At 36.1% G+C, this 18,556-nt stretch overlaps 1 protein-coding gene across 2 annotated transcripts in view; it reads right to left on the bottom strand.

Moving 5' to 3' along the window:
- Window positions 1-1,416: 1,416 nt before the first annotated feature.
- The window catches only part of CMPK1 (cytidine/uridine monophosphate kinase 1), a 32,184-nt gene continuing 15,044 nt past the window's right edge, over window positions 1,417-18,556 (bottom strand). The window contains exons 2-6 of one of the 2 annotated variants that reach the window (XM_069477895.1): window positions 10,560-10,706; window positions 6,493-6,645; window positions 4,782-4,858; window positions 4,472-4,568; window positions 1,417-3,535 (exon numbers count right to left, since the gene is read on the bottom strand). In XM_069477895.1, coding sequence (XP_069333996.1) covers window positions 3,494-3,535; window positions 4,472-4,568; window positions 4,782-4,858; window positions 6,493-6,645; window positions 10,560-10,706 — 516 coding nt within the window. In that variant the 3' untranslated portion in view covers window positions 1,417-3,493. The remainder of the gene's footprint in view (window positions 3,536-4,471; window positions 4,569-4,781; window positions 4,859-6,492; window positions 6,646-10,559; window positions 10,707-18,556) is intronic. The other variant, XM_069477896.1, reaches the window with a different exon arrangement.

Here is an 18,556-nt window from a genome sequence, read left to right as displayed (position 1 = left end):
GGCTGGGCATGGTATCAAAGACAGTATCCAGAAGTTGCATACAACTATTTCAAGGCATATCATAAATAAAAAATATTCCTTTGTGGCTCAAAGAGCCTCACTTAGAGAATGTTCTGATTTGTTATCCTCGTCTCCCTAAATCAGAAAAAATAATATGCCTGGGTCTTAGAAGGACAAAGGCATGAAAGAAAAGCCTCTCTGAAGAAGAGGGACCCAAGAGAAGGAGGTTCTGCTCTGATGAACGGGGACAGGAGGAATCCCATAAAGGTCTGAGCCTGAGTGATGAGCTGTTATGGCTGGCATTAGGTGTAAGGTAGGAACCAGAAATTCAACCTGGTCTTTCAGCTCTCCCCACAACAGCAAAGATGGTGACCTTCAGGGCTGAACAGAGGTCCATGATTAATATCACAGTCACAATAACCACATCTAAAAGAAAAATACACCTGGATCCAAGAGAGTTCCTACATTGTCCTCAGGGATGAGGAAATAAAGGGATAAGTAATTAGGACCATTGTTTTCCTTTCTCTTTGGTATACAATAAATGATCTTCCTTTCTTTCATTTTAAAAAAATGCTTAGCCTTTGGCCAGTGTGGTGGCCACCGCCTGTAGACCTAGCTACTCTGGAGGCTGAGGCAGGAGGATCATTTGAGCCCAGGAATTTAAGCAAGGCTGCAATGATCCTACCATCAGCACTCCAGCCTGGGCAACCAAGTGAGACCTTATCTCTAATTAATTAATTAATTAATTTTTAAAGTGGTTATTAGAATTATGTGGAGTACTTAATTTAGCTAAAGTATGCAGCTAAATTATGAGGTATGCAGCTAAAGTATGCTGGTGGCCTAGGGAAAACTAGAATACATAAGAATGATTAAAATTAACAAACAGAAGACGTCAGAAGGTCTAACCATATCAGAGTATTTTTACATAATACTCTTGTAAGGCAGAAAATGTGTTTGTAGCACTATTGCTTGTGCAATTAGTACATGTTTGAAAATGAAGGATCAAACCTCTAGGAAAAAGATGCTGACCTAGTCTGGCCTATACTTTTAGCCACTATTATCTCCAGGAACCATAGGAATGTCTGGCAACCACTTAAATTACAAAGGCAAAGCCACAAGTCCACAAAAAGCCCCTATCCTGATACACATTGCCTGTTGTCAATTTCCCCCTCAGAGACAAGCAATTGATGCTGCTGGTGGGCAATGAAATAGGCTGCTTGTGCCTCAGTCTAGATTCCTTTTTGAAGGAATGGAATAAAGTCATGTTTTCTGTTTTAGTCAAGATGTACAAGCATAATACACAGAACAGAAAATTCTCCTGGATCCTGAACTCTGCTTTTGCTGTGTGAGGACCTTCATGTTAAATACTTCCTGATCTTCAATATGCTTAAGAGAACAGAAACCTGAACCAGCAAATAGCAAAGGCCACACACAAAATTTATTGAGATTATTTACCAAATAATTCATATACATTCAACATCATTGAATGGAAATAATGTTAATTTAAAAAAACAAGCAAGGCTCAAATTAGGGTCTTTCAAAACACTCAAAAACTTCTTAGTGACTGTATCTTTAACAAATGGAATGACCAAATTAGTAAAGTCAGATGTGTCTCAATCAACCCCAAAATTCAATATTGCCAACATGTTTTTCTGCTTAAAGGAACACAAAAAGCAAAGCCTTATAATTTAGTAATTACCATGTTTCTTGGTTTCTGATCTCAAATGCCAAAGAAAAATATCTGATGAAAGGAAGCAAAGTACCTAGTCTCAACAGTCTTCTTCAAAACTTTGAGGCTGCTTTCACAATATCAGTATAAATATTTAGATTCCCATCTGACAGATTTCTTCACTTATGTGAGTAGGAATGCTCTCAAAACCTTTGTCTTTCACTCTTGCTTCATACTAGAACTTTTTGATTAAATCATTTCTCTAGTGGCTGGACTGAAACACTAGATAAGAACTCATTACAATGTCTTCCAAGACAAGAAACCAAGATAATCTCAATACAAATTTTGGTGGCCAACATGTTACAGTACTTAGTGATACTTTGTTTTCTAATTGCAAGTATGTTGAAAACCTTAAGTGATTTTATAACACACATAGAAATAGATGATTCTATTACAATATAAAAACATCCATTAACTTGTCTTCATTATTCCCTATGACTTTAAATATCAGATCTAATTATACAACAACAAAGATCCTTGCCCTATTTAACCCTGTGTACCAAACAGTGTAAATGCCAAAAATGAGAAACATTTTAAGAAATCTCATATTAAGAATCTGGATACCACTTATGCATTAATGATAGAAGGAAAAGAAAAGAGAAAACAAATTTCCAAGAGATTTATAAAGGAAGAATGGATGTTAAAGAATATTCCTTTGGACCTTTAAAAAATTCTGTATCTTTCAATGTTTCAACATGATGCCAAAAAAGAATTTACTGAATTAAAGTAGCCAAACAATTGTAAGATATATTTATTATTTTTCTGACCAAAGTGCAATGACTTTTGAATCTTCTTAAACAAATAACTATGAAAATAATATTCAAGAAAATACAAATGGAAAATTTAACCAATAAATTGCTTCTAATTTATCCCAACCTTATATTTAGTCTAGAAAACAAACAAAAATCAAAAAATTCTGAAGTGTTACTAAAATGCTAACTGAATCATTTTAGCATAAATCTAGCACATGCATTTTAATGTTTCACTGCTAGGAATTTTGTTAAGATCAGTTGAATCATGAATAACAGTATATGATAGAATATAAGGAACACATACCATTACATGTGATCCTTGCCCCCTACCCTCAGATTATGTCAGAATAAAGCTGACAATTCTACCAGGCTCTGCACTCCGAGTGCCCCCAACCCAAACCTTGGAAGCAAAGAATATGCCCTGTCATACAACTTTGTACAAGTTGTAGTAAAGTAAATCATATGTTTTTTTTCCACCGTTCTACAGGAAGTGGTCAGTTATGTGATAAATACTAAAACATTGCTAAGAATCATTTAATGAGTTTGTTTATCAAACACATTGTGCAAGGACTACATAAAAGTTCCTTTGAAATTTGGTCCACAGATTCACCTAAGGTTGGAAATTTAAAACCTGTAAGAAAAAGAGGAAGTGGGTATCCCTAATCTTAGTATACTGTAATTACTAAAGGGATATAATATGCATATTAAAAGATTTTGCTCACAGAAGGCACAAACTATAAAAGGGATATTCTTTTTGAATAAAAACAAAGAACTAGCTGACGTCCTTCTTTGTTTTGTGAGCACCATAACTAAGATGAAGTTAAACCTGAATTCACTGTCTATTCCTGTGACCAAAAAAAAAGAGAACATAAAAAAGTTGTCTTACTATATAATTTCCAGCCATTAATTGAGATGTAGTTATGAAAGATTAAAATTGTCTTAAAAAGGGGTGTGATAGCAGCTATCAAAGCAATATTCAAGCATGATTTCAGGGATGCTTTCAGGTTTAGAATTATCCTTCCTTGTCAAAAATCTTCACAACTTCATCAAAAACCTATAAAGGAAAAAGATAATAATTTTAAAAGCAGATACCATTAAAATATCATATAGCTAAGTTCCTGTTAAAAATAGTAAATTTTATATTAATTTTCAAAATGGATCATTTTTAAAAATCACATTATAATTTCTTAGTTTCATCTACTTTAGACAGTAATATAATACACATAAAATTATGAACATGTATGCAATTTTATTAGTGCTTTTAGGACAAAACATACTTCTTGATAGGCTACCAATAATTTGATAAAATGTAAACTGAAGTGGTTTATCATCTTAGTTCTGACTCTAAAACTCAAGTTTATTCATATATTGCCTCACCTCTATAGGAAGTAGCACCTCTGCAGGATTAAAAAAGATCCCTTGAATCTTTTTCCTCTGAGTCTTTCTTTTTTATCTTATGAATATAAGAGGAAGAAAATTCAGGGAGTCACGGGAAGGGAGATAGGTGAATTAGGAGACACTATAAATATTTGCTGGGCACTAAACTATAATTCAGAGTCACTGATTTATGAAGAAAGAAAGAAGTGTTAAGTTGTAGAACCCCTGCACCTCTGGAGCTATTTGTTTTGTCATGGAAGCGAAGAAAGCAGCCTAGGGCTCTTGAGCTGGATGACTTGCCATTCATGTTATAGGTTTTTAAAAAATGAACATGATCCAAATCACAGTTCAAAAAATACCAATTTTTGTAGTACCTGGGAAGAGGTTTGAAATTAAACCACCCACTTCTCATGAAGAACAAGTCTGAAGTTATAAAACCCATTTTAGACTCTATTCAAAAAGAAAAAAAATGTAATTTTTCATTTAGTCCCCAGTGTCTTGAAAAACAAACTAATCTGTCATAGTATTTATTTTTCTCCTGGCTACCTACCCCAAAAGAAATAATCACATTTTTACTTGACTTTTTTTTTAAAGGCAGGTTAGGGACACTCACTTCATCAACAGATTTAGAAGCATCTATTTTCTTGACTTTCCCCATTTCTTCATATAAGTCAATAATTGGTTTTGTTGACTGAAGATAGGTCTGAATTCTGCAAAAGAAGCAAATATTGCGAAGTCCTAGGTATCCACCCTTTCTCCTACATGTTATAGGGTAGCTCAGAGGACAAGACTGAATTTGACCCAACTAACTCATCATTTCCTTACACAAGCCATTTCACACAGTTAAGTATAACATTTTCTTTTTCAGGTTCAAAATGGGGCAGGTCTGGGATTGAGGTGGTTATGTAAAAACTGCAAAGTACCTCTTTTCCAAGCTCTCTCTGTTGTCATCACTCCTACCACTGCTCTTTCCTCTCTCAAGACATCGTTCAATACAGATCTAAAAAGAGATATAAATAAAGTTATTTTAAAAGTAGAAAGATATGAATTTGCAATTCTTTTAACCTGAAAAGAAAATAAAGTTTAAAGAGATGACAAAAAAAAACCCTGCATTAAATTCAATGTGTCTAATTCATTAATCAACATGCACAGTCCTTTTAAATTTAAACATGTGGTTCAATTTATATAAACTAGGTTAAATAAGTACAGAGCATAAAAAGAATTCATTCATGACTCAGTTTTTCCTGTGTATTTTTTTTTCAAACCGCAATAAAAAGAAGATCTGTATGTGTATGGTTCCATCTCGGATATATTATTAACTTATTAGGTATGAATTACATGCCTCAAACTCTGTTCCATTTTTGCTTACTTTTCTATAATTCCATAAATATCCAAATATTTAAGAGTCAACATATTTGCATTTGAATAAAGCATCCCTTGTTAATCATGAATAAACATTCCTTAGTTATAAGCTGTGGTAACATTCTAAAGTTAACTTTGAAGAATAAATGAAAACATATTTTTGGGGGTTGGAAGAAGAGAGTTTCATTTAAAACAACTCAAAGGGTGCAACAAGTCTCTCTTACCAGAGGCACATTTACAATTCAACCTAAGAATAGCCAACTTCTTTCAAGGCACTACTTTAGATTCTTAGTCTTTCAGGCAGTTGGCATTAATTTAATCAAATTTATATTACAGCAGCTCTCAAACACAGGCCATTTAATTAAATAATTCCGAGAAATTTATTTACTTATTCCAATGTATGTCTGAGTTTGTTACTAAAAGTGCCAGAAAGAAAAAGAATACTTTCTTGATTTTTTCAAGATCATTTCATTCTTAAGACAAATCAAGCTATCCAACATGTTTTTTTAAAATACAAAATTTTCCCAACTTGCCAAAAATGTGTGTTTCTTTTCCAGCAAACAACTCGTAAGGCAAGACACTCTGATAATAGTGCCTACCTAAGAAAGCAGTAGTTCAGCTTCATTACTTAACATTATTGTGCATGTCAATTCTTATTTTTAAAAAAACAAAATTGATTCTTATTTTGAAAATAATTTTTTAATTTTTTTTTTTTTTTTTTTTTTTGAGACAGAGTCTCGCTCTGTTGCCCGGGCTAGAGTGAGTGCCGTGGCGTCAGTCTAGCTCACAGCAACCTCAAACTCCTGGGCTTAAGCGATCCTACTGCCTCAGCCTCCCGAGTAGCTGGGACTACAGGCATGCGCCACCATGCCCGGCTAATTTTTTTTTTTTTTGTATATATATATTTTAGTTGTCCATATAATTTCTTTCTATTTTTTTAGTAGAGACGGGGTCTCGCTCTTGCTCAGGCTGGTCTCGAACTCCTGACCTTGAGCGATCCACCCGCCTCGGCCTCCCAGAGTGCTAGGATTACAGGCGTGAGCCACCGCGCCCGGCCCTTATTTTGAAAATAAAGCAAATTTTGGTCCAAAAGTCTGCTGATGCCAATTAGCTTCCAACAGCAAGACAGTGCTATTTTGTCCATCTAATCTACCAATTCAAAAAAATATAGCTGCCAATATAAAATGTAAACATAAGAAAAAAATCAATTTTCTCTAATAGTTGACCAACAGTTGCTTAAAGCCTATGTTGGCAAATGAAGATTTTCATTACCTCATTATTACAGTCAAAAAACAGAACAAAAGATACATCTGCCTTTCCATCCATGGTCTTGTTCCAACCTTGAAGGTTGTCTTGATTTCTCGGAAACCCATCAATCAAGAATTTATTCTTCTGAGCATTGACAGCCATTGTCTGATCCATTTCCTAAAGGAAAAAGATTTAAACACTACTTTAACAAAATGCAATTTCTCAAGCAGGGTAGTGGATACATGGGTGTTTGCTTTATTATTATTCTTTAAACCATAAGTAAAGCGTGGGGAGTGCATAGAAAAAAAAAGACTAGAAGGAAATGAACCAATGTATTAACATGGTTGCCTCAAGCTGGTGGGGTTATGGGTATGTGTCCCTCCCCACCTTCTCATTTTATACACACACACACACAATTGTTTCCTGTAGTTTCCAAATTTTCTGTAGTAAGCATGTTACTTTCACATATATATTCACAAAATTATAAATAAACAATAAGAGCAGCAATAAGAAGAAAATAACCACTAACCAGTATCTTTGCTCCAGTAATGGAACACCCTGTCTTGTGTTCTTTTTGCCCTTCCCAAGTCATTTTACTGTGGTAGAAAGTATATTACTTTTACAGGTGCTCAACTCTGCTATAATTCAAGTCCAACAGCACAGTCCAACATTTGGACAAATATAAAAAGATAGTTAGCATTAATTATTAGTGTAGGATTCAATTTTGTTTGTTTGTTTGTTGAGATAGGGTCTCACTCTGTTGCCTGGGCTAGAGTGCAGTGGCACGATCATAGCACACTGCAACCTCAAACTTCTGGGCTCAGGTGATTCTCCTACCTCAGCCTCCCGAGTAGCTGGGACTATAGGTGCACACCACCACATCCAGCTAATTTTTCTATTTTTTGTAGAGACGAGGTCTCGCTCTTGCTCAGGCTGGTCTCAAACTCCTGGCCTCAAAAAATCCTCCTGCCTTGGCCTTCGATAGTGCTAGGATTACAGGCATGAGCCACTGTGCCCGGCTTCAATTTTTTTTTTAACTGAAGTTAACTCAATCTAAATGCTACTGGCTGCCGCAAAACACAGGGAGCAAAAGAAAAAAATACATTCAGGCAGGGCGCGGTGGCTCACGCCTGTAATCCTAGCACTCTGGGAGGCCGAGGTGGGCGGATTGTTTGAGCTCAGGAGTTCGAGACCAGCCTGAGCAAGAGCGAGACCCCATCTCTACTAAAAAAATAGAAAGAAATGATATGGACAGCTAAAAATATATATATAGAAAAAATTAGCCGGGCATGGTGGTGCATGCCTGTAGTCCCAGCTACTCGGGAGGCTGAGACAGGAGGATCGCTTGAGCTCAGGAGTTTGAGGTTGCTGTGAGCTAGGCTGACGCCACGGCACTCATTCTAGCTTGGGCAACAGAGTGAGACTCTGTCTCAAAAAAAAAAAAAAGAAAAAGAAAAAAATACATTCAGAAAAATGGCAAGAGCAACCCATTTCACTATCCTCTTCCAAAGCCTGAAGTTAGGTAGAATCTGGGAATATGTGAATGGGAAATGCAGATCTCTGATCTCCAAATCCTTGCCACTTCTACTCACCATAGGATAACCACAGATGCATGACTTTGACAAACCTTAGAACCTATATTTCAAAGCAAATTAACATTCACTACCATCCATGCTCAAACTTTTCTGGTTCCTCAAGAAAGACAATGGCTGTCAGGAACCATGATTCCTTTACCTGAGAATTGGCTTCATCCCAGCACCTAGCTGCTTCTTCAATATTCACAAAACTTGTGCAGAACACTTTTTGGCCTCTGCTAAAAATTTCTACCCCAATTACAGTAATAGAAGATATCTGAAGAAGGCACATCAATATTATACTCAGTGTACACTTACTCAAGGCTACTATGAGAGCACATGAAGAGCAAGGTCATGACTCTTGTCCCTGGAGGGCTCACAGTCCAGTGGATGACAAATATATATATATGTAGATATGTTAAGTTCTATGATAAGGTATGCAAAGGAAGCTATGATAAAAACAAAGTAAGCACAAATTGCCAGAGAAAGCTTTACCAAAGAGGTAACAGTGGAACTGAATCCCAAATAATGAAATGGCAGGCAGACAGGGATCAATGTTCTCTGGATGGTGGAAACTGGCTATATGAAGGCTCAGAAATAAGACAGCCTAACAGCTTTGATGAATCTGAAGCAAGCCAGTACAAGTGAAATCTTAGGATATGTGTAGAGAGTGGTGGGAGATATGACTGAAAGTAAGCAAGGATAAAATAATGAAATTTATGCCACACTAAGGATCTGAGTTTTATTCTGGAAGCAATACAGGACCATTTAAGAATTTTAAGCAGTTTAAGATTAATAGGGTTCATACTGTCTTTTAGAAAAAAAATCACGGTGACTGCACCAAGAAGGATGAATTGGAAGGGGACAAGGATGAATTAAAGGCAAAAAGACTAACTAGGAGGCTCCAGTGATGGTCCAGGTGGGGAAAAAAAGAGGATAGTGAACTAAGGTGATAGAAGAGACTAATAGAAGAGAATTAAAAGAAAAAGAATTGGAAAGATCTGCTCACTAAATGGATTTTGGAAAGTAAGGAAGAGGCATACAATATTGGATGGCTCCCCAATTTGTGCCTTGAGCAACTGGGTAGATGGTAGAACCATTAACCAAGACAGGAAATAAAGAGGGATCACATTTGAGATAATACACTCAGACTCTGATATGTTTATTTTGAGACACCTGTAAGACAATCAGAAAGACACGTAGTAGTTAGTTAAAAATAAAAGTCTGGAGTTCAGAACAAAGATGGGTTCTAGAACTGTAGACTTCAGTATCATTAGCACAGTGAAGGCTTTCAACATGGCTAAAACCATCCAGCAAAAAATATACAAATGGAAAGCTAAAGGAAACCAAGGATAAAACCCTGAGAAGCATCATGGTTTAGGAAACTTGAAAAGGAAAAAAAAAGCTGTTAAGGAAGACTGAGAAATAGCAGTCACTGAAGCAGAATCAACAGAAATGATATCACAAAGAACAAAGGAGGAATGAGTTTCAAACAGACAGTGATCAGAGTTAAATGCTACCAAAAATAAATAAATAAATAAAATAACAACTAAAAGTATCCCCTAGATTTGACAGAGAAGAACGCTGGTAACATGCAAGAGCAGATGCAATGGAGATGAAAACAGAACCAGACTGCACAGGGTTGAAAAGTAGAAAGTGAAAAATAAATGTAGACTACTCTCATTAATGCTTAGCTATAAAGCAGAGGAAGGGCATATCCAGACAATAGGGAAGAGTGGATTTATTTACTCTGGAATGGAAGCAGGTTACTCCAACCTCTGAGATAAGAGGTAAGAAAGTGTGTATGAGCCACTCTTTATCCACAAGTGTCTTCAGTTCCACTCAGATGTTTAGATATCTTTTTTCTATCAGGTTTCAGCTATTTCTTGTCATTCCCAAGATCGCATTTCTCCTCCTCCTTCACCATTTCTCATATGTGAAAATACCTGTTAATGACTGTAGTCTTAGGAGTCTATAGTGAAGAGTTACTTAGCAAATGCAAGGTATCTGTTTTTTAGATGTAACATATTTTAGTTTGATATGTATTATGTCATAGCATTTCACATTGAAAATGGTGATGCATGCACCAGAAAAGTAGATATCAAGACTGAAAGAATATCAACGACAAGAGGGACACGGGATAAAAGAAGACAGAAGAAACAAAGAGGTTTATAAGAAAACAGAAAGGAGAAGAAAGGGGGCAAAGGGGGATAAAGAAAGAAGAAATAGAAATGGAAGAGAGAATAACTGTCTGAATGTTGGGAAGGCAGGATCAAGTGTACATACATGGATGTTAAGTTGAGCTACAGCTAATGCTAGACTAAGGTAGAGAATCCTTGCCACTGTTCAATTTCTTCCCAGGGACAGCACTGTTTCCAGTTCTGCCACTGTCAAACCACCATGACCACTTTCCACAAGTAAGAAATTCAATACTCTGATTTTTTCATTACTCAAATGAAAGGTGGATTTAATTTATTTCCTTGCTGGTTTGAATTGATTGGCATTCACACTCCTTACCCTTTTTAATAAACTGATGGTTATCTCAACTGGCACAATCTTTCCTTCTTTAATGTACTTTTCAATGAGTTCACCATACTGTGATTCTGGGTTCTTCCTTTCATCGCGAAGAAGTTCTCCTGCAGAAAGGTGTGTGTAGCCATATTTCTGAAAGAAAATAACACAAAGGAAAAAAATTAGAATTCATTCAACCCAGTGGTAGGACTGTTTATTTTTTCCTTTGTGTTAATTTCTATATTCTAATTTTTCTACAATAAACAAGTTTTGCTTGTATATTAAATAAAGTTTAAGAGATTTCACATAATCCAGTTTGCATAATAAATATCCTTACTCTTCATAGCTATGTGTTCACATATCATGATATCATCCCCAAATTTATCTATCTGAGGCATTAACATCTTATTACATTCCTTCGCAAGTATGATGAAAGTTTAAATATTAATATTGTTCAAAGAAATGTCTAACAAAAATCTATATAATTCAAGGCAAAAAAACAAAAAATCTTACCACTATTGGCTGTATTTACCTTCTATAAAATCTCTTTCTTAAACTCAACATGTCTAAATTGCACTCATTTTACACAAACTCCATTTTTCTGTTTTCTTCCCTTTCTCAGGAAACAAACACAAGTCCTACCTCCTCCACAAAACCAGCTTTCCTAACCACTATGGAGAGTGGTCACATAATCAAATAGTATCTTGGAGTATCGCTGTCTCTTCACGAAGACCAGTATCTTCCTTACCACATACAAAAGTCCATTTCCTACCTTTCTATAATACTTGCAATACTTACTTTATTTATAAGTTTGTGGTTATGATTAAATGAGATAATGTATTAATATAGTACATAAACTGCCTACCATAAAGCCTTATCCATAATAGGAATAAAAGCCATCAATTACCTCCTTTCCATCATGAAGATACTTATCTTAAATAATCTGGAAGCATTTTTATATTATATGTGTGTGTATGTGTATATATAATGGTTTTGACAGAAAAACCAACTAAGGGGGCTTAAATGAGATAACAGATAAGAATATCCTACGAAACATCGGTAAGTAGTATAGAATTATTATGATTGGAATGATGATGATTATTAAAGACTTACAAATGATATGTTAGGTCAGAATATAGGGTAATAGTTAACATAAGTCACAGAAGATGCTATGGTTTTGTATTGCCATTTCCCCTTTTTGGGTGGAATGAGCAAACAATACAGATCTAAGATACAATTCTGAATACTGAAAAGCTTCTCCCACATGAATTTACAAGTCCATATATTCTTAAAGCAAAAGAACTATACAATGCTTTTTTTTTTTTTTTTTTAAGAGACAGCATCTCACTGTGTCACCCAGGCTGGAGTGCAGTGGTGTCATCATAGTTCACTGTTACCTCAAACTCCTGAGCTCAATTGATCCTCCAGCCTCAGCCTCCTGAGTAGCTGGAACTACAGGCACAAGCCACCACGCCTGGCTAAGTTTTCTTTTTGAGGAGACGGGATCTTGCTCTTGCTCAGGCTGGTCTCGACTTCTCACCTCAAGTGATCCTCCCACCTCAGCCCCCCAGAGTGCTCGGATTACAGACATGAACCACTGCACCCGGCCGAAGCCATACATTCTTTGCCACTTTTCTATTTCCCAAAATTGTTGGTTAAACTTGTTCTTGCTTATCAATCAGTAAGATAAGAGTAAGGTAGTCAGCAAAAGAAAATAAAACTCTTAAACAGTTTGTTGACTAAAATTGGGTAAAAAGTTTGATGAAAATAAACAAAAAACCATAGTATACCCATGTCTCTCTCTTAGTCATATAGGCCCTTCCATTAGAAGAAATGATCAAAAGTGTATTTAATTATTATAATAGGCTTTTTAAAAAAAACTCTCATTTACAGAAAATAAAAATAAATAGAAAATTATTTGTTTAAACTTATTTTAAAATTATTTCCACATCATTTATAAATGCCTACTTTAATCATCAAATATATGCAAAATTCTGAAAGTGTGAAAGCAGAAAGGACTTTATATACATAATGAGTGCGATGCGCACCGTCTAGGGGAGGGACACACTTGAAGCTCTGACTCGAGTGGGTGAGGGGGGCCAAGGGCAATATACATAACCTAAACTTTTGTATCCCCATAATATGCTGAAATAAAAAAAAAAAAAAAGAAAGGACTTTATAAAAAAAATGAGGTGTGACCTACTTTCCCCCTTACTATGTTAAATTTTCAAAAAGCATTTTGCAACTACTGTCCACAAAATGTTATAGCAGCTTCATTTCCCATTGTTTATTTTGGCTCCTACTTGGAAGTCTCTGCTTGCCGGATGATCTGCTCTGGTCTAGTGATTATAGCATATGGTAATATTGAATAAATGCAGAGACAAACAGTACAAAACAATGGTAAATGCCCAGTGAAACACTGACAATACAGATGACTCTATAATGTTTTGCTGTATGAACAACATATATGTTTAGAAGCCCAGACAGTAATTTAGAAATCAGTACACATACAGTTTGTTTCCTGACATAGGAGAGAAATTTGCAAGCTTTACATAGCATTAAAATGGGTTTTGGCTTCGTATCTTTTTTTCTTTTTTTCAGAGAAACTAGTTGTAAATATATAGAAATATACAAATGATATTTTAAAAATAATTATACATTTTGTCAAAAAGAGGAAACAACCTTACCTGAAAAGCCCGAAACAAAGAATTAAAATGAATATAACCATGTCAAACCTATACATGTGTCTTTCACTTTTTCATCCACATTCCATTTTTTAAAATCCTCTATTTACCAGTTACTTTTTTATACTATATTTTTGTTAAGATTTTACTGAAGCTTTCCTCTTACCACAGAGTTTCAACAACAACAAAAAAGCAACTATCACTTACATACTAGTTATTATGGTATTTTAATAACAGCTAGACTTTAAAGAGCATATTTTCAAAGCATTCTACTGTCATTAAGTAGCCAATGGAGCCAATTTTGAGGAAAGCAAGAATGGATATTTTCCAGCCTTAACCAATACTTTTTCACATTCTCTGAAATTTCCTAGCAATTAAAACCTAGTGGGTCACTAACTACAGCCTTAAGAGCAACACTCAAAACCACAGCAGCTTATAAATGCTATAAACTACAATAACAAGCTACTATTCAACTAAAAATAGTAGTTTTCTAGTGACAAATGTATAAACTCCAATAATTTGGGGCAACTCTAAATTTTTACTTTCATTTTCTTCTTTATAAAACTAAAAACATACACTAAGATTTGGAAGGAGAAAAAAGCACCACATTTTCAAGAAATACAGAATGGTACTCATTTTGCTACAACCAGGCAAATGTTGACAATTTTATGGCATCAAATCTCAAACCATCTTGTTCAATTTCACTTTAGCAACTGCCTTTCCCGCCTTCTAAATTTAGAAAACAACCAAAAATAAAACAAAAAAACAAAACCATGGCTCATTCCCATAATCCCAGCACTTTGGGAAGCCAAGGCAGGAGCATCACTTGAGGACAGGAGTTCAAGATCAGCCTTAGCAACATAGGGAGATCCCGACTCTGCAAAAAATAAGAAAAATTAGCTGGGTGTTGTGATGCTACTCAGGAGGCTGAGGTAGGAGGATCACTTGTGCCCAGGAGCTCGAGGCTGCAGTGAGTTATGATCATACCACTGCACTCCAGCCTGGGCAACAGAGCAAGACTGTGTCTCAAAAAAAATAAAATAAAATAAAAAAGTGTTCAGGGTACACATGATGCATAAATGTTAAGTCCTTGAAGGCTGGAAGTGATCCAGATGCTAGGCACCTCCTCCTGTTAATGTGGTAATTAGAAAGTGCCACTGGACTGCTACTGAGCCTCTCTTGCATTAAATAGAAGGAACAGGCCGGGCGCAGTGGCTCACGCCTGTAATCCTAGCACTCTGGGAGGCCGAGGCCGGTGGATCGCTCGAGGTCAGGAGTTCGAGACCAGCCTGAGCAAGAGCGAGACCCCGTCTCTACTAAAAATAGAAAGAAATTATATGGACAGCTAAAAATATATATATAGAAAAATTAGCCGGACATAGTGGCGCATGCCTGTAGTCCCAGCTACTCGGGAGGCTGAGGCAGGAGGATCGCTTGAGCCCAGGAGTTTGAGGTTGCTGTGAGCTAGGCTGACGCCACGGCACTCACTCTAGCCTGGGCAACAGAGTGAGACTCTGTCTCAATTTTATTTATTTATTTATTTTTTTTTTTGAGACAGAGTCTCACTCTGTTGCCCAGGCTAGAGTGAGTGCCGTGGCGTCAGCCTAGCTCACAGCAACCTCAAACTCCTGAGCTCAAGCGATCCTCCTGCCTCAGCCTCCCGAGTAGCTGGGACTACAGGCATGAGCCACCATGCCCGGCTAATTTTTTCTATATATATTTTTAGCTGTCCATATAATTTCTTTCTATTTTTAGTAGAGACGGGGTCTCGCTCTTGCTCAGGCTGGTCTCGAACTCCTGAGCTCAAACGATCCGCCCACCTCGGCCTCCCAGAGTGCTAGGATTACAGGCGTGAGCCACCACGCCCGGCCTCAATTTTATTTTTAAAAAAAAATTAAAAAAAAAAAAAACTATTGAGTATCCTTTAATTGCACATCCATGAAGCATTTAAGACTAAGTTTATTTTGCATTCTCCATAAGATTAGTGACCCTAGTCTTTACATAACCTAAATATTGGTTATGTACCGTAAATAATCCACCTTCAGTAGAACATTCAGAAATGCTGTGGGTACTATATAGAGTCATCCAGGCTCACCAGTCTGGTACCTGTTGCAAACAATAGTTTTAGAGCCTATGCCCCCCCAGTAACACTTTATGTAACGCTATCATTTATTTCAAAGACATTTTCAATATAACTTTTTTCAATTACAGATGGTCCTTGACTTACGATGGTTCAATTTCAGATTTTTCCACTTTATGATGGCGTGAAAGCATACACATTCAGTACTCTCCTCAACTTACAATGGGGTTACATGCAGATAAACCTGTCGTAAATTGATAATATTGTATTTTAAGTTGAAAACACACTTTTAACTTATAAAATTTTCAACTTACAATGGACTTTCTGCTATCTGTAATATAAATAAGCTGTCTGATAAGGACTTTCCAGGAAAAATATCTACCAGTTCTGAGGAACTTACTTTCCTTTGACTATAAGAACACAGTGCCAAAATACTTACTGGCCAACTCTTTAGGGTTCCTTACAGTCCCACTCACAGAGGGCTGTAAAAAAGGTTTTTCCTATAATCACCATTAAAGAAAGCTATCATTAAGAAAAAGACTGTATCTAGTGAGAGAAAAGCTGAGTGTAATATCTCACTTAAATTGCTAGTGAATTTCCAATCTCATTTTTAGTCTGCCCTCATTATATTTCTAAATATGTGCATTATTACATTTGACCATGCCTATTTCGTTGCAAATCCACATATTAACTATAAAATACGTAAGTTAAAACGAAGCTAAATCTTTTCTTAAGCAAGAGGCTTTAGCAGACAGACTCCAAATTGACATGAAGCATGCTTCTTTCTTTAATTAAAAAGTGATATTTTAAAAGCTTACATCCTGCAAAGGAGAAAAAGGAGGGATATAATTCATTCACCTGCAGACAATTACAGTACCATTTCATTTTCCTCAATGTTTTGCTCTTCATGTAAGAAAACCTTAATTCAGGCAACACTCTGAATGTATTTTAAATTCATAAATACTTATTGAGTGTCTACAAAGTGCTGAGCAATGTGCTGATTCAGGGAAGGTAAACAGGTTATAGTCACAAAGGAGGCAATAGTGATTTGCATATATAAAATGACTTGAGCCTCACTACTAATTAATAAAGGTAATTCTTCATATTTGTGTAACGAAATCTTTACCAACACTGTCTGCTTGGGGAAGAAGTTGATTCTTCAGAAGCAATGGCAAGATGACAGAACAATAAATAAAACTTAGAGAAAGGTTGAGTTAGGATCCAACAAACAGACTGTGTCCTCATCTGTATAAGGCCTGGGTATTCCTCTAACATTTTGCAGAAGGCTTCTCAGATATGAGGATTATGGTATCTGATCTACATACCAAATATCCCCTATACCAACTGTGAATTGAAATTCTCACACTCCAATTTTATTCTGTAGTTGGTTAATTCCAGTATTTTTATTTCTTTTAATTCATCTTGGCCATTGTGAATGAATCTGCATTCCATACGTTAGAAGGGGATAGAAAATGGTCAAGGATGAAGAAAACCAGGCCCAGAAACCTCCAGGGATTCTAGGAACTCAGAGGCAATAATTTGAAAACCTCCAGCATTAATGGATAGGCACAGAGGTCCTGTTACTCTTAGGAAACATTCATCTAGTCTTGTTAATTAAATGATCCACTATTATTGTCACTGAAGAGCCTACAAGCTACATATTCATCTTATTTCTTGGCAGAAGCATTATCTTAAGTCTCTCATATAATCAATACAACCCAAATATTGTTGCAGGTGGTCCAAAAGCCTAGAATTCAATTAATTCAGTTCCTGTGAGAATACTTGGAAAAGGACTGATCACAATGGTAACATATGTCTTTGCATATATCAAACCACTCAGATGAAGCCCTGGCTTTTCCTATTTCTCCTTATAAAAGAGAGGTTTCTTAAGAACCACTAAGCAGGGCAAACTGTACTTGTTTCTTATTTTAAAAAGGTAAGTAACATTATAGTGAGAATATAATTTACCCAGGAAATTTCAAAAGAAAGTCAACCTAAGAGATGTAGCTGCTTGAGAACACAATTTATAAAGAGCCTCATCAAGAAAAAAAAAATCACATTTTAATAGCTCAGGTGCTCTATAAAAACTAGAATTTATTTGGATTTAAGAATCGATACTTGAAAAAGTACAAAGAAGACAAAACTCTGAATGACAAAACTGTCATGCAAGCATAACATTTGAGCATTTGCAAAATTATCCAACTAATGGGGAAATGCATTTAGTGAAATACACACAATCTAGCAAGGATCACAAGAACCCTGCATGAAGTCACATACTCAAAACACTGAACTAGTGTGTTTACGCTTTTACAACTAACTAAATAAGAATTTATAACTAAACTCTGTCACAACCCAGTATGACACTGGGAAATTTACATAACCTTTCTTAGATCTCATTTTATTTTTAAAATAGAAAAAATATCTGTATTACCAGAAGTAATACACTACACTAACAGCCACAGCAAAATATCATTATTAGCTGTTACAACTAGAAGTATCTGTTGAAGAACTATCTCCTAAAAATGTGGACTACATTACTAGATTCAAGATCTGCTATGAGAGCACTCAGGTCAGTGAGGAGTTAGACAAATTCATACAGGTTACTCCTAGAGCAAAGTCCAAAATAATCATTGGCTAAACCACGAATTACACACCAATAAAGGAACAGAATTACCAAACTGGCTTAACATCAAATGAAATATATACAAGAAAGGAGCAAAGTCAAAGAATAATATACAACAATTATAATATGTGCTATGGTTTGAATATGTCCCCCAAAGTTCAAGTGCTGGAAACTTGATCTCCAATGGGGCAGTGTTGGGAACTGGGGCCTAATGGCAGGTGTTTGGGTCATGGGGGCACCGCCCTCAAGAATGTACTAATGTCATTGTCCCGGGGTGGGTTTCTTATAAAAGGATGAGTTTGGCACAATCTCAATCTCTCTCTCTCTCTCTCTCTCTCTCGCCCTCTTTTACCCTCTTGCATCCCATCATGGGATGATGCAGCAAGAAGGCTCTTAGCAGATGCTGGAGGCTTGATCTTGGACTTCCCAGTCTCCAGAACTGTGAGAAATAAATTTCTGTTCATTATAAATCACCCAGTGTCAGGTATCGTTATAACAGCACAAAATGAACTAAAACAGTATGTATGATACATGAAAATCCAATTCACAGCCAGGCATGGTGGCTCACGCCTGTAATCCAGGAATTCTGAAAGGCTGAGGTGAGAGGACTGCTTGA

This window comes from Eulemur rufifrons, chromosome 8 (assembly GCF_041146395.1).
Source record: "Eulemur rufifrons isolate Redbay chromosome 8, OSU_ERuf_1, whole genome shotgun sequence".
Lineage (NCBI taxonomy): Eukaryota > Metazoa > Chordata > Mammalia > Primates > Lemuridae > Eulemur > Eulemur rufifrons.
This window is presented reverse-complemented; position numbering and strand designations above follow the sequence as displayed.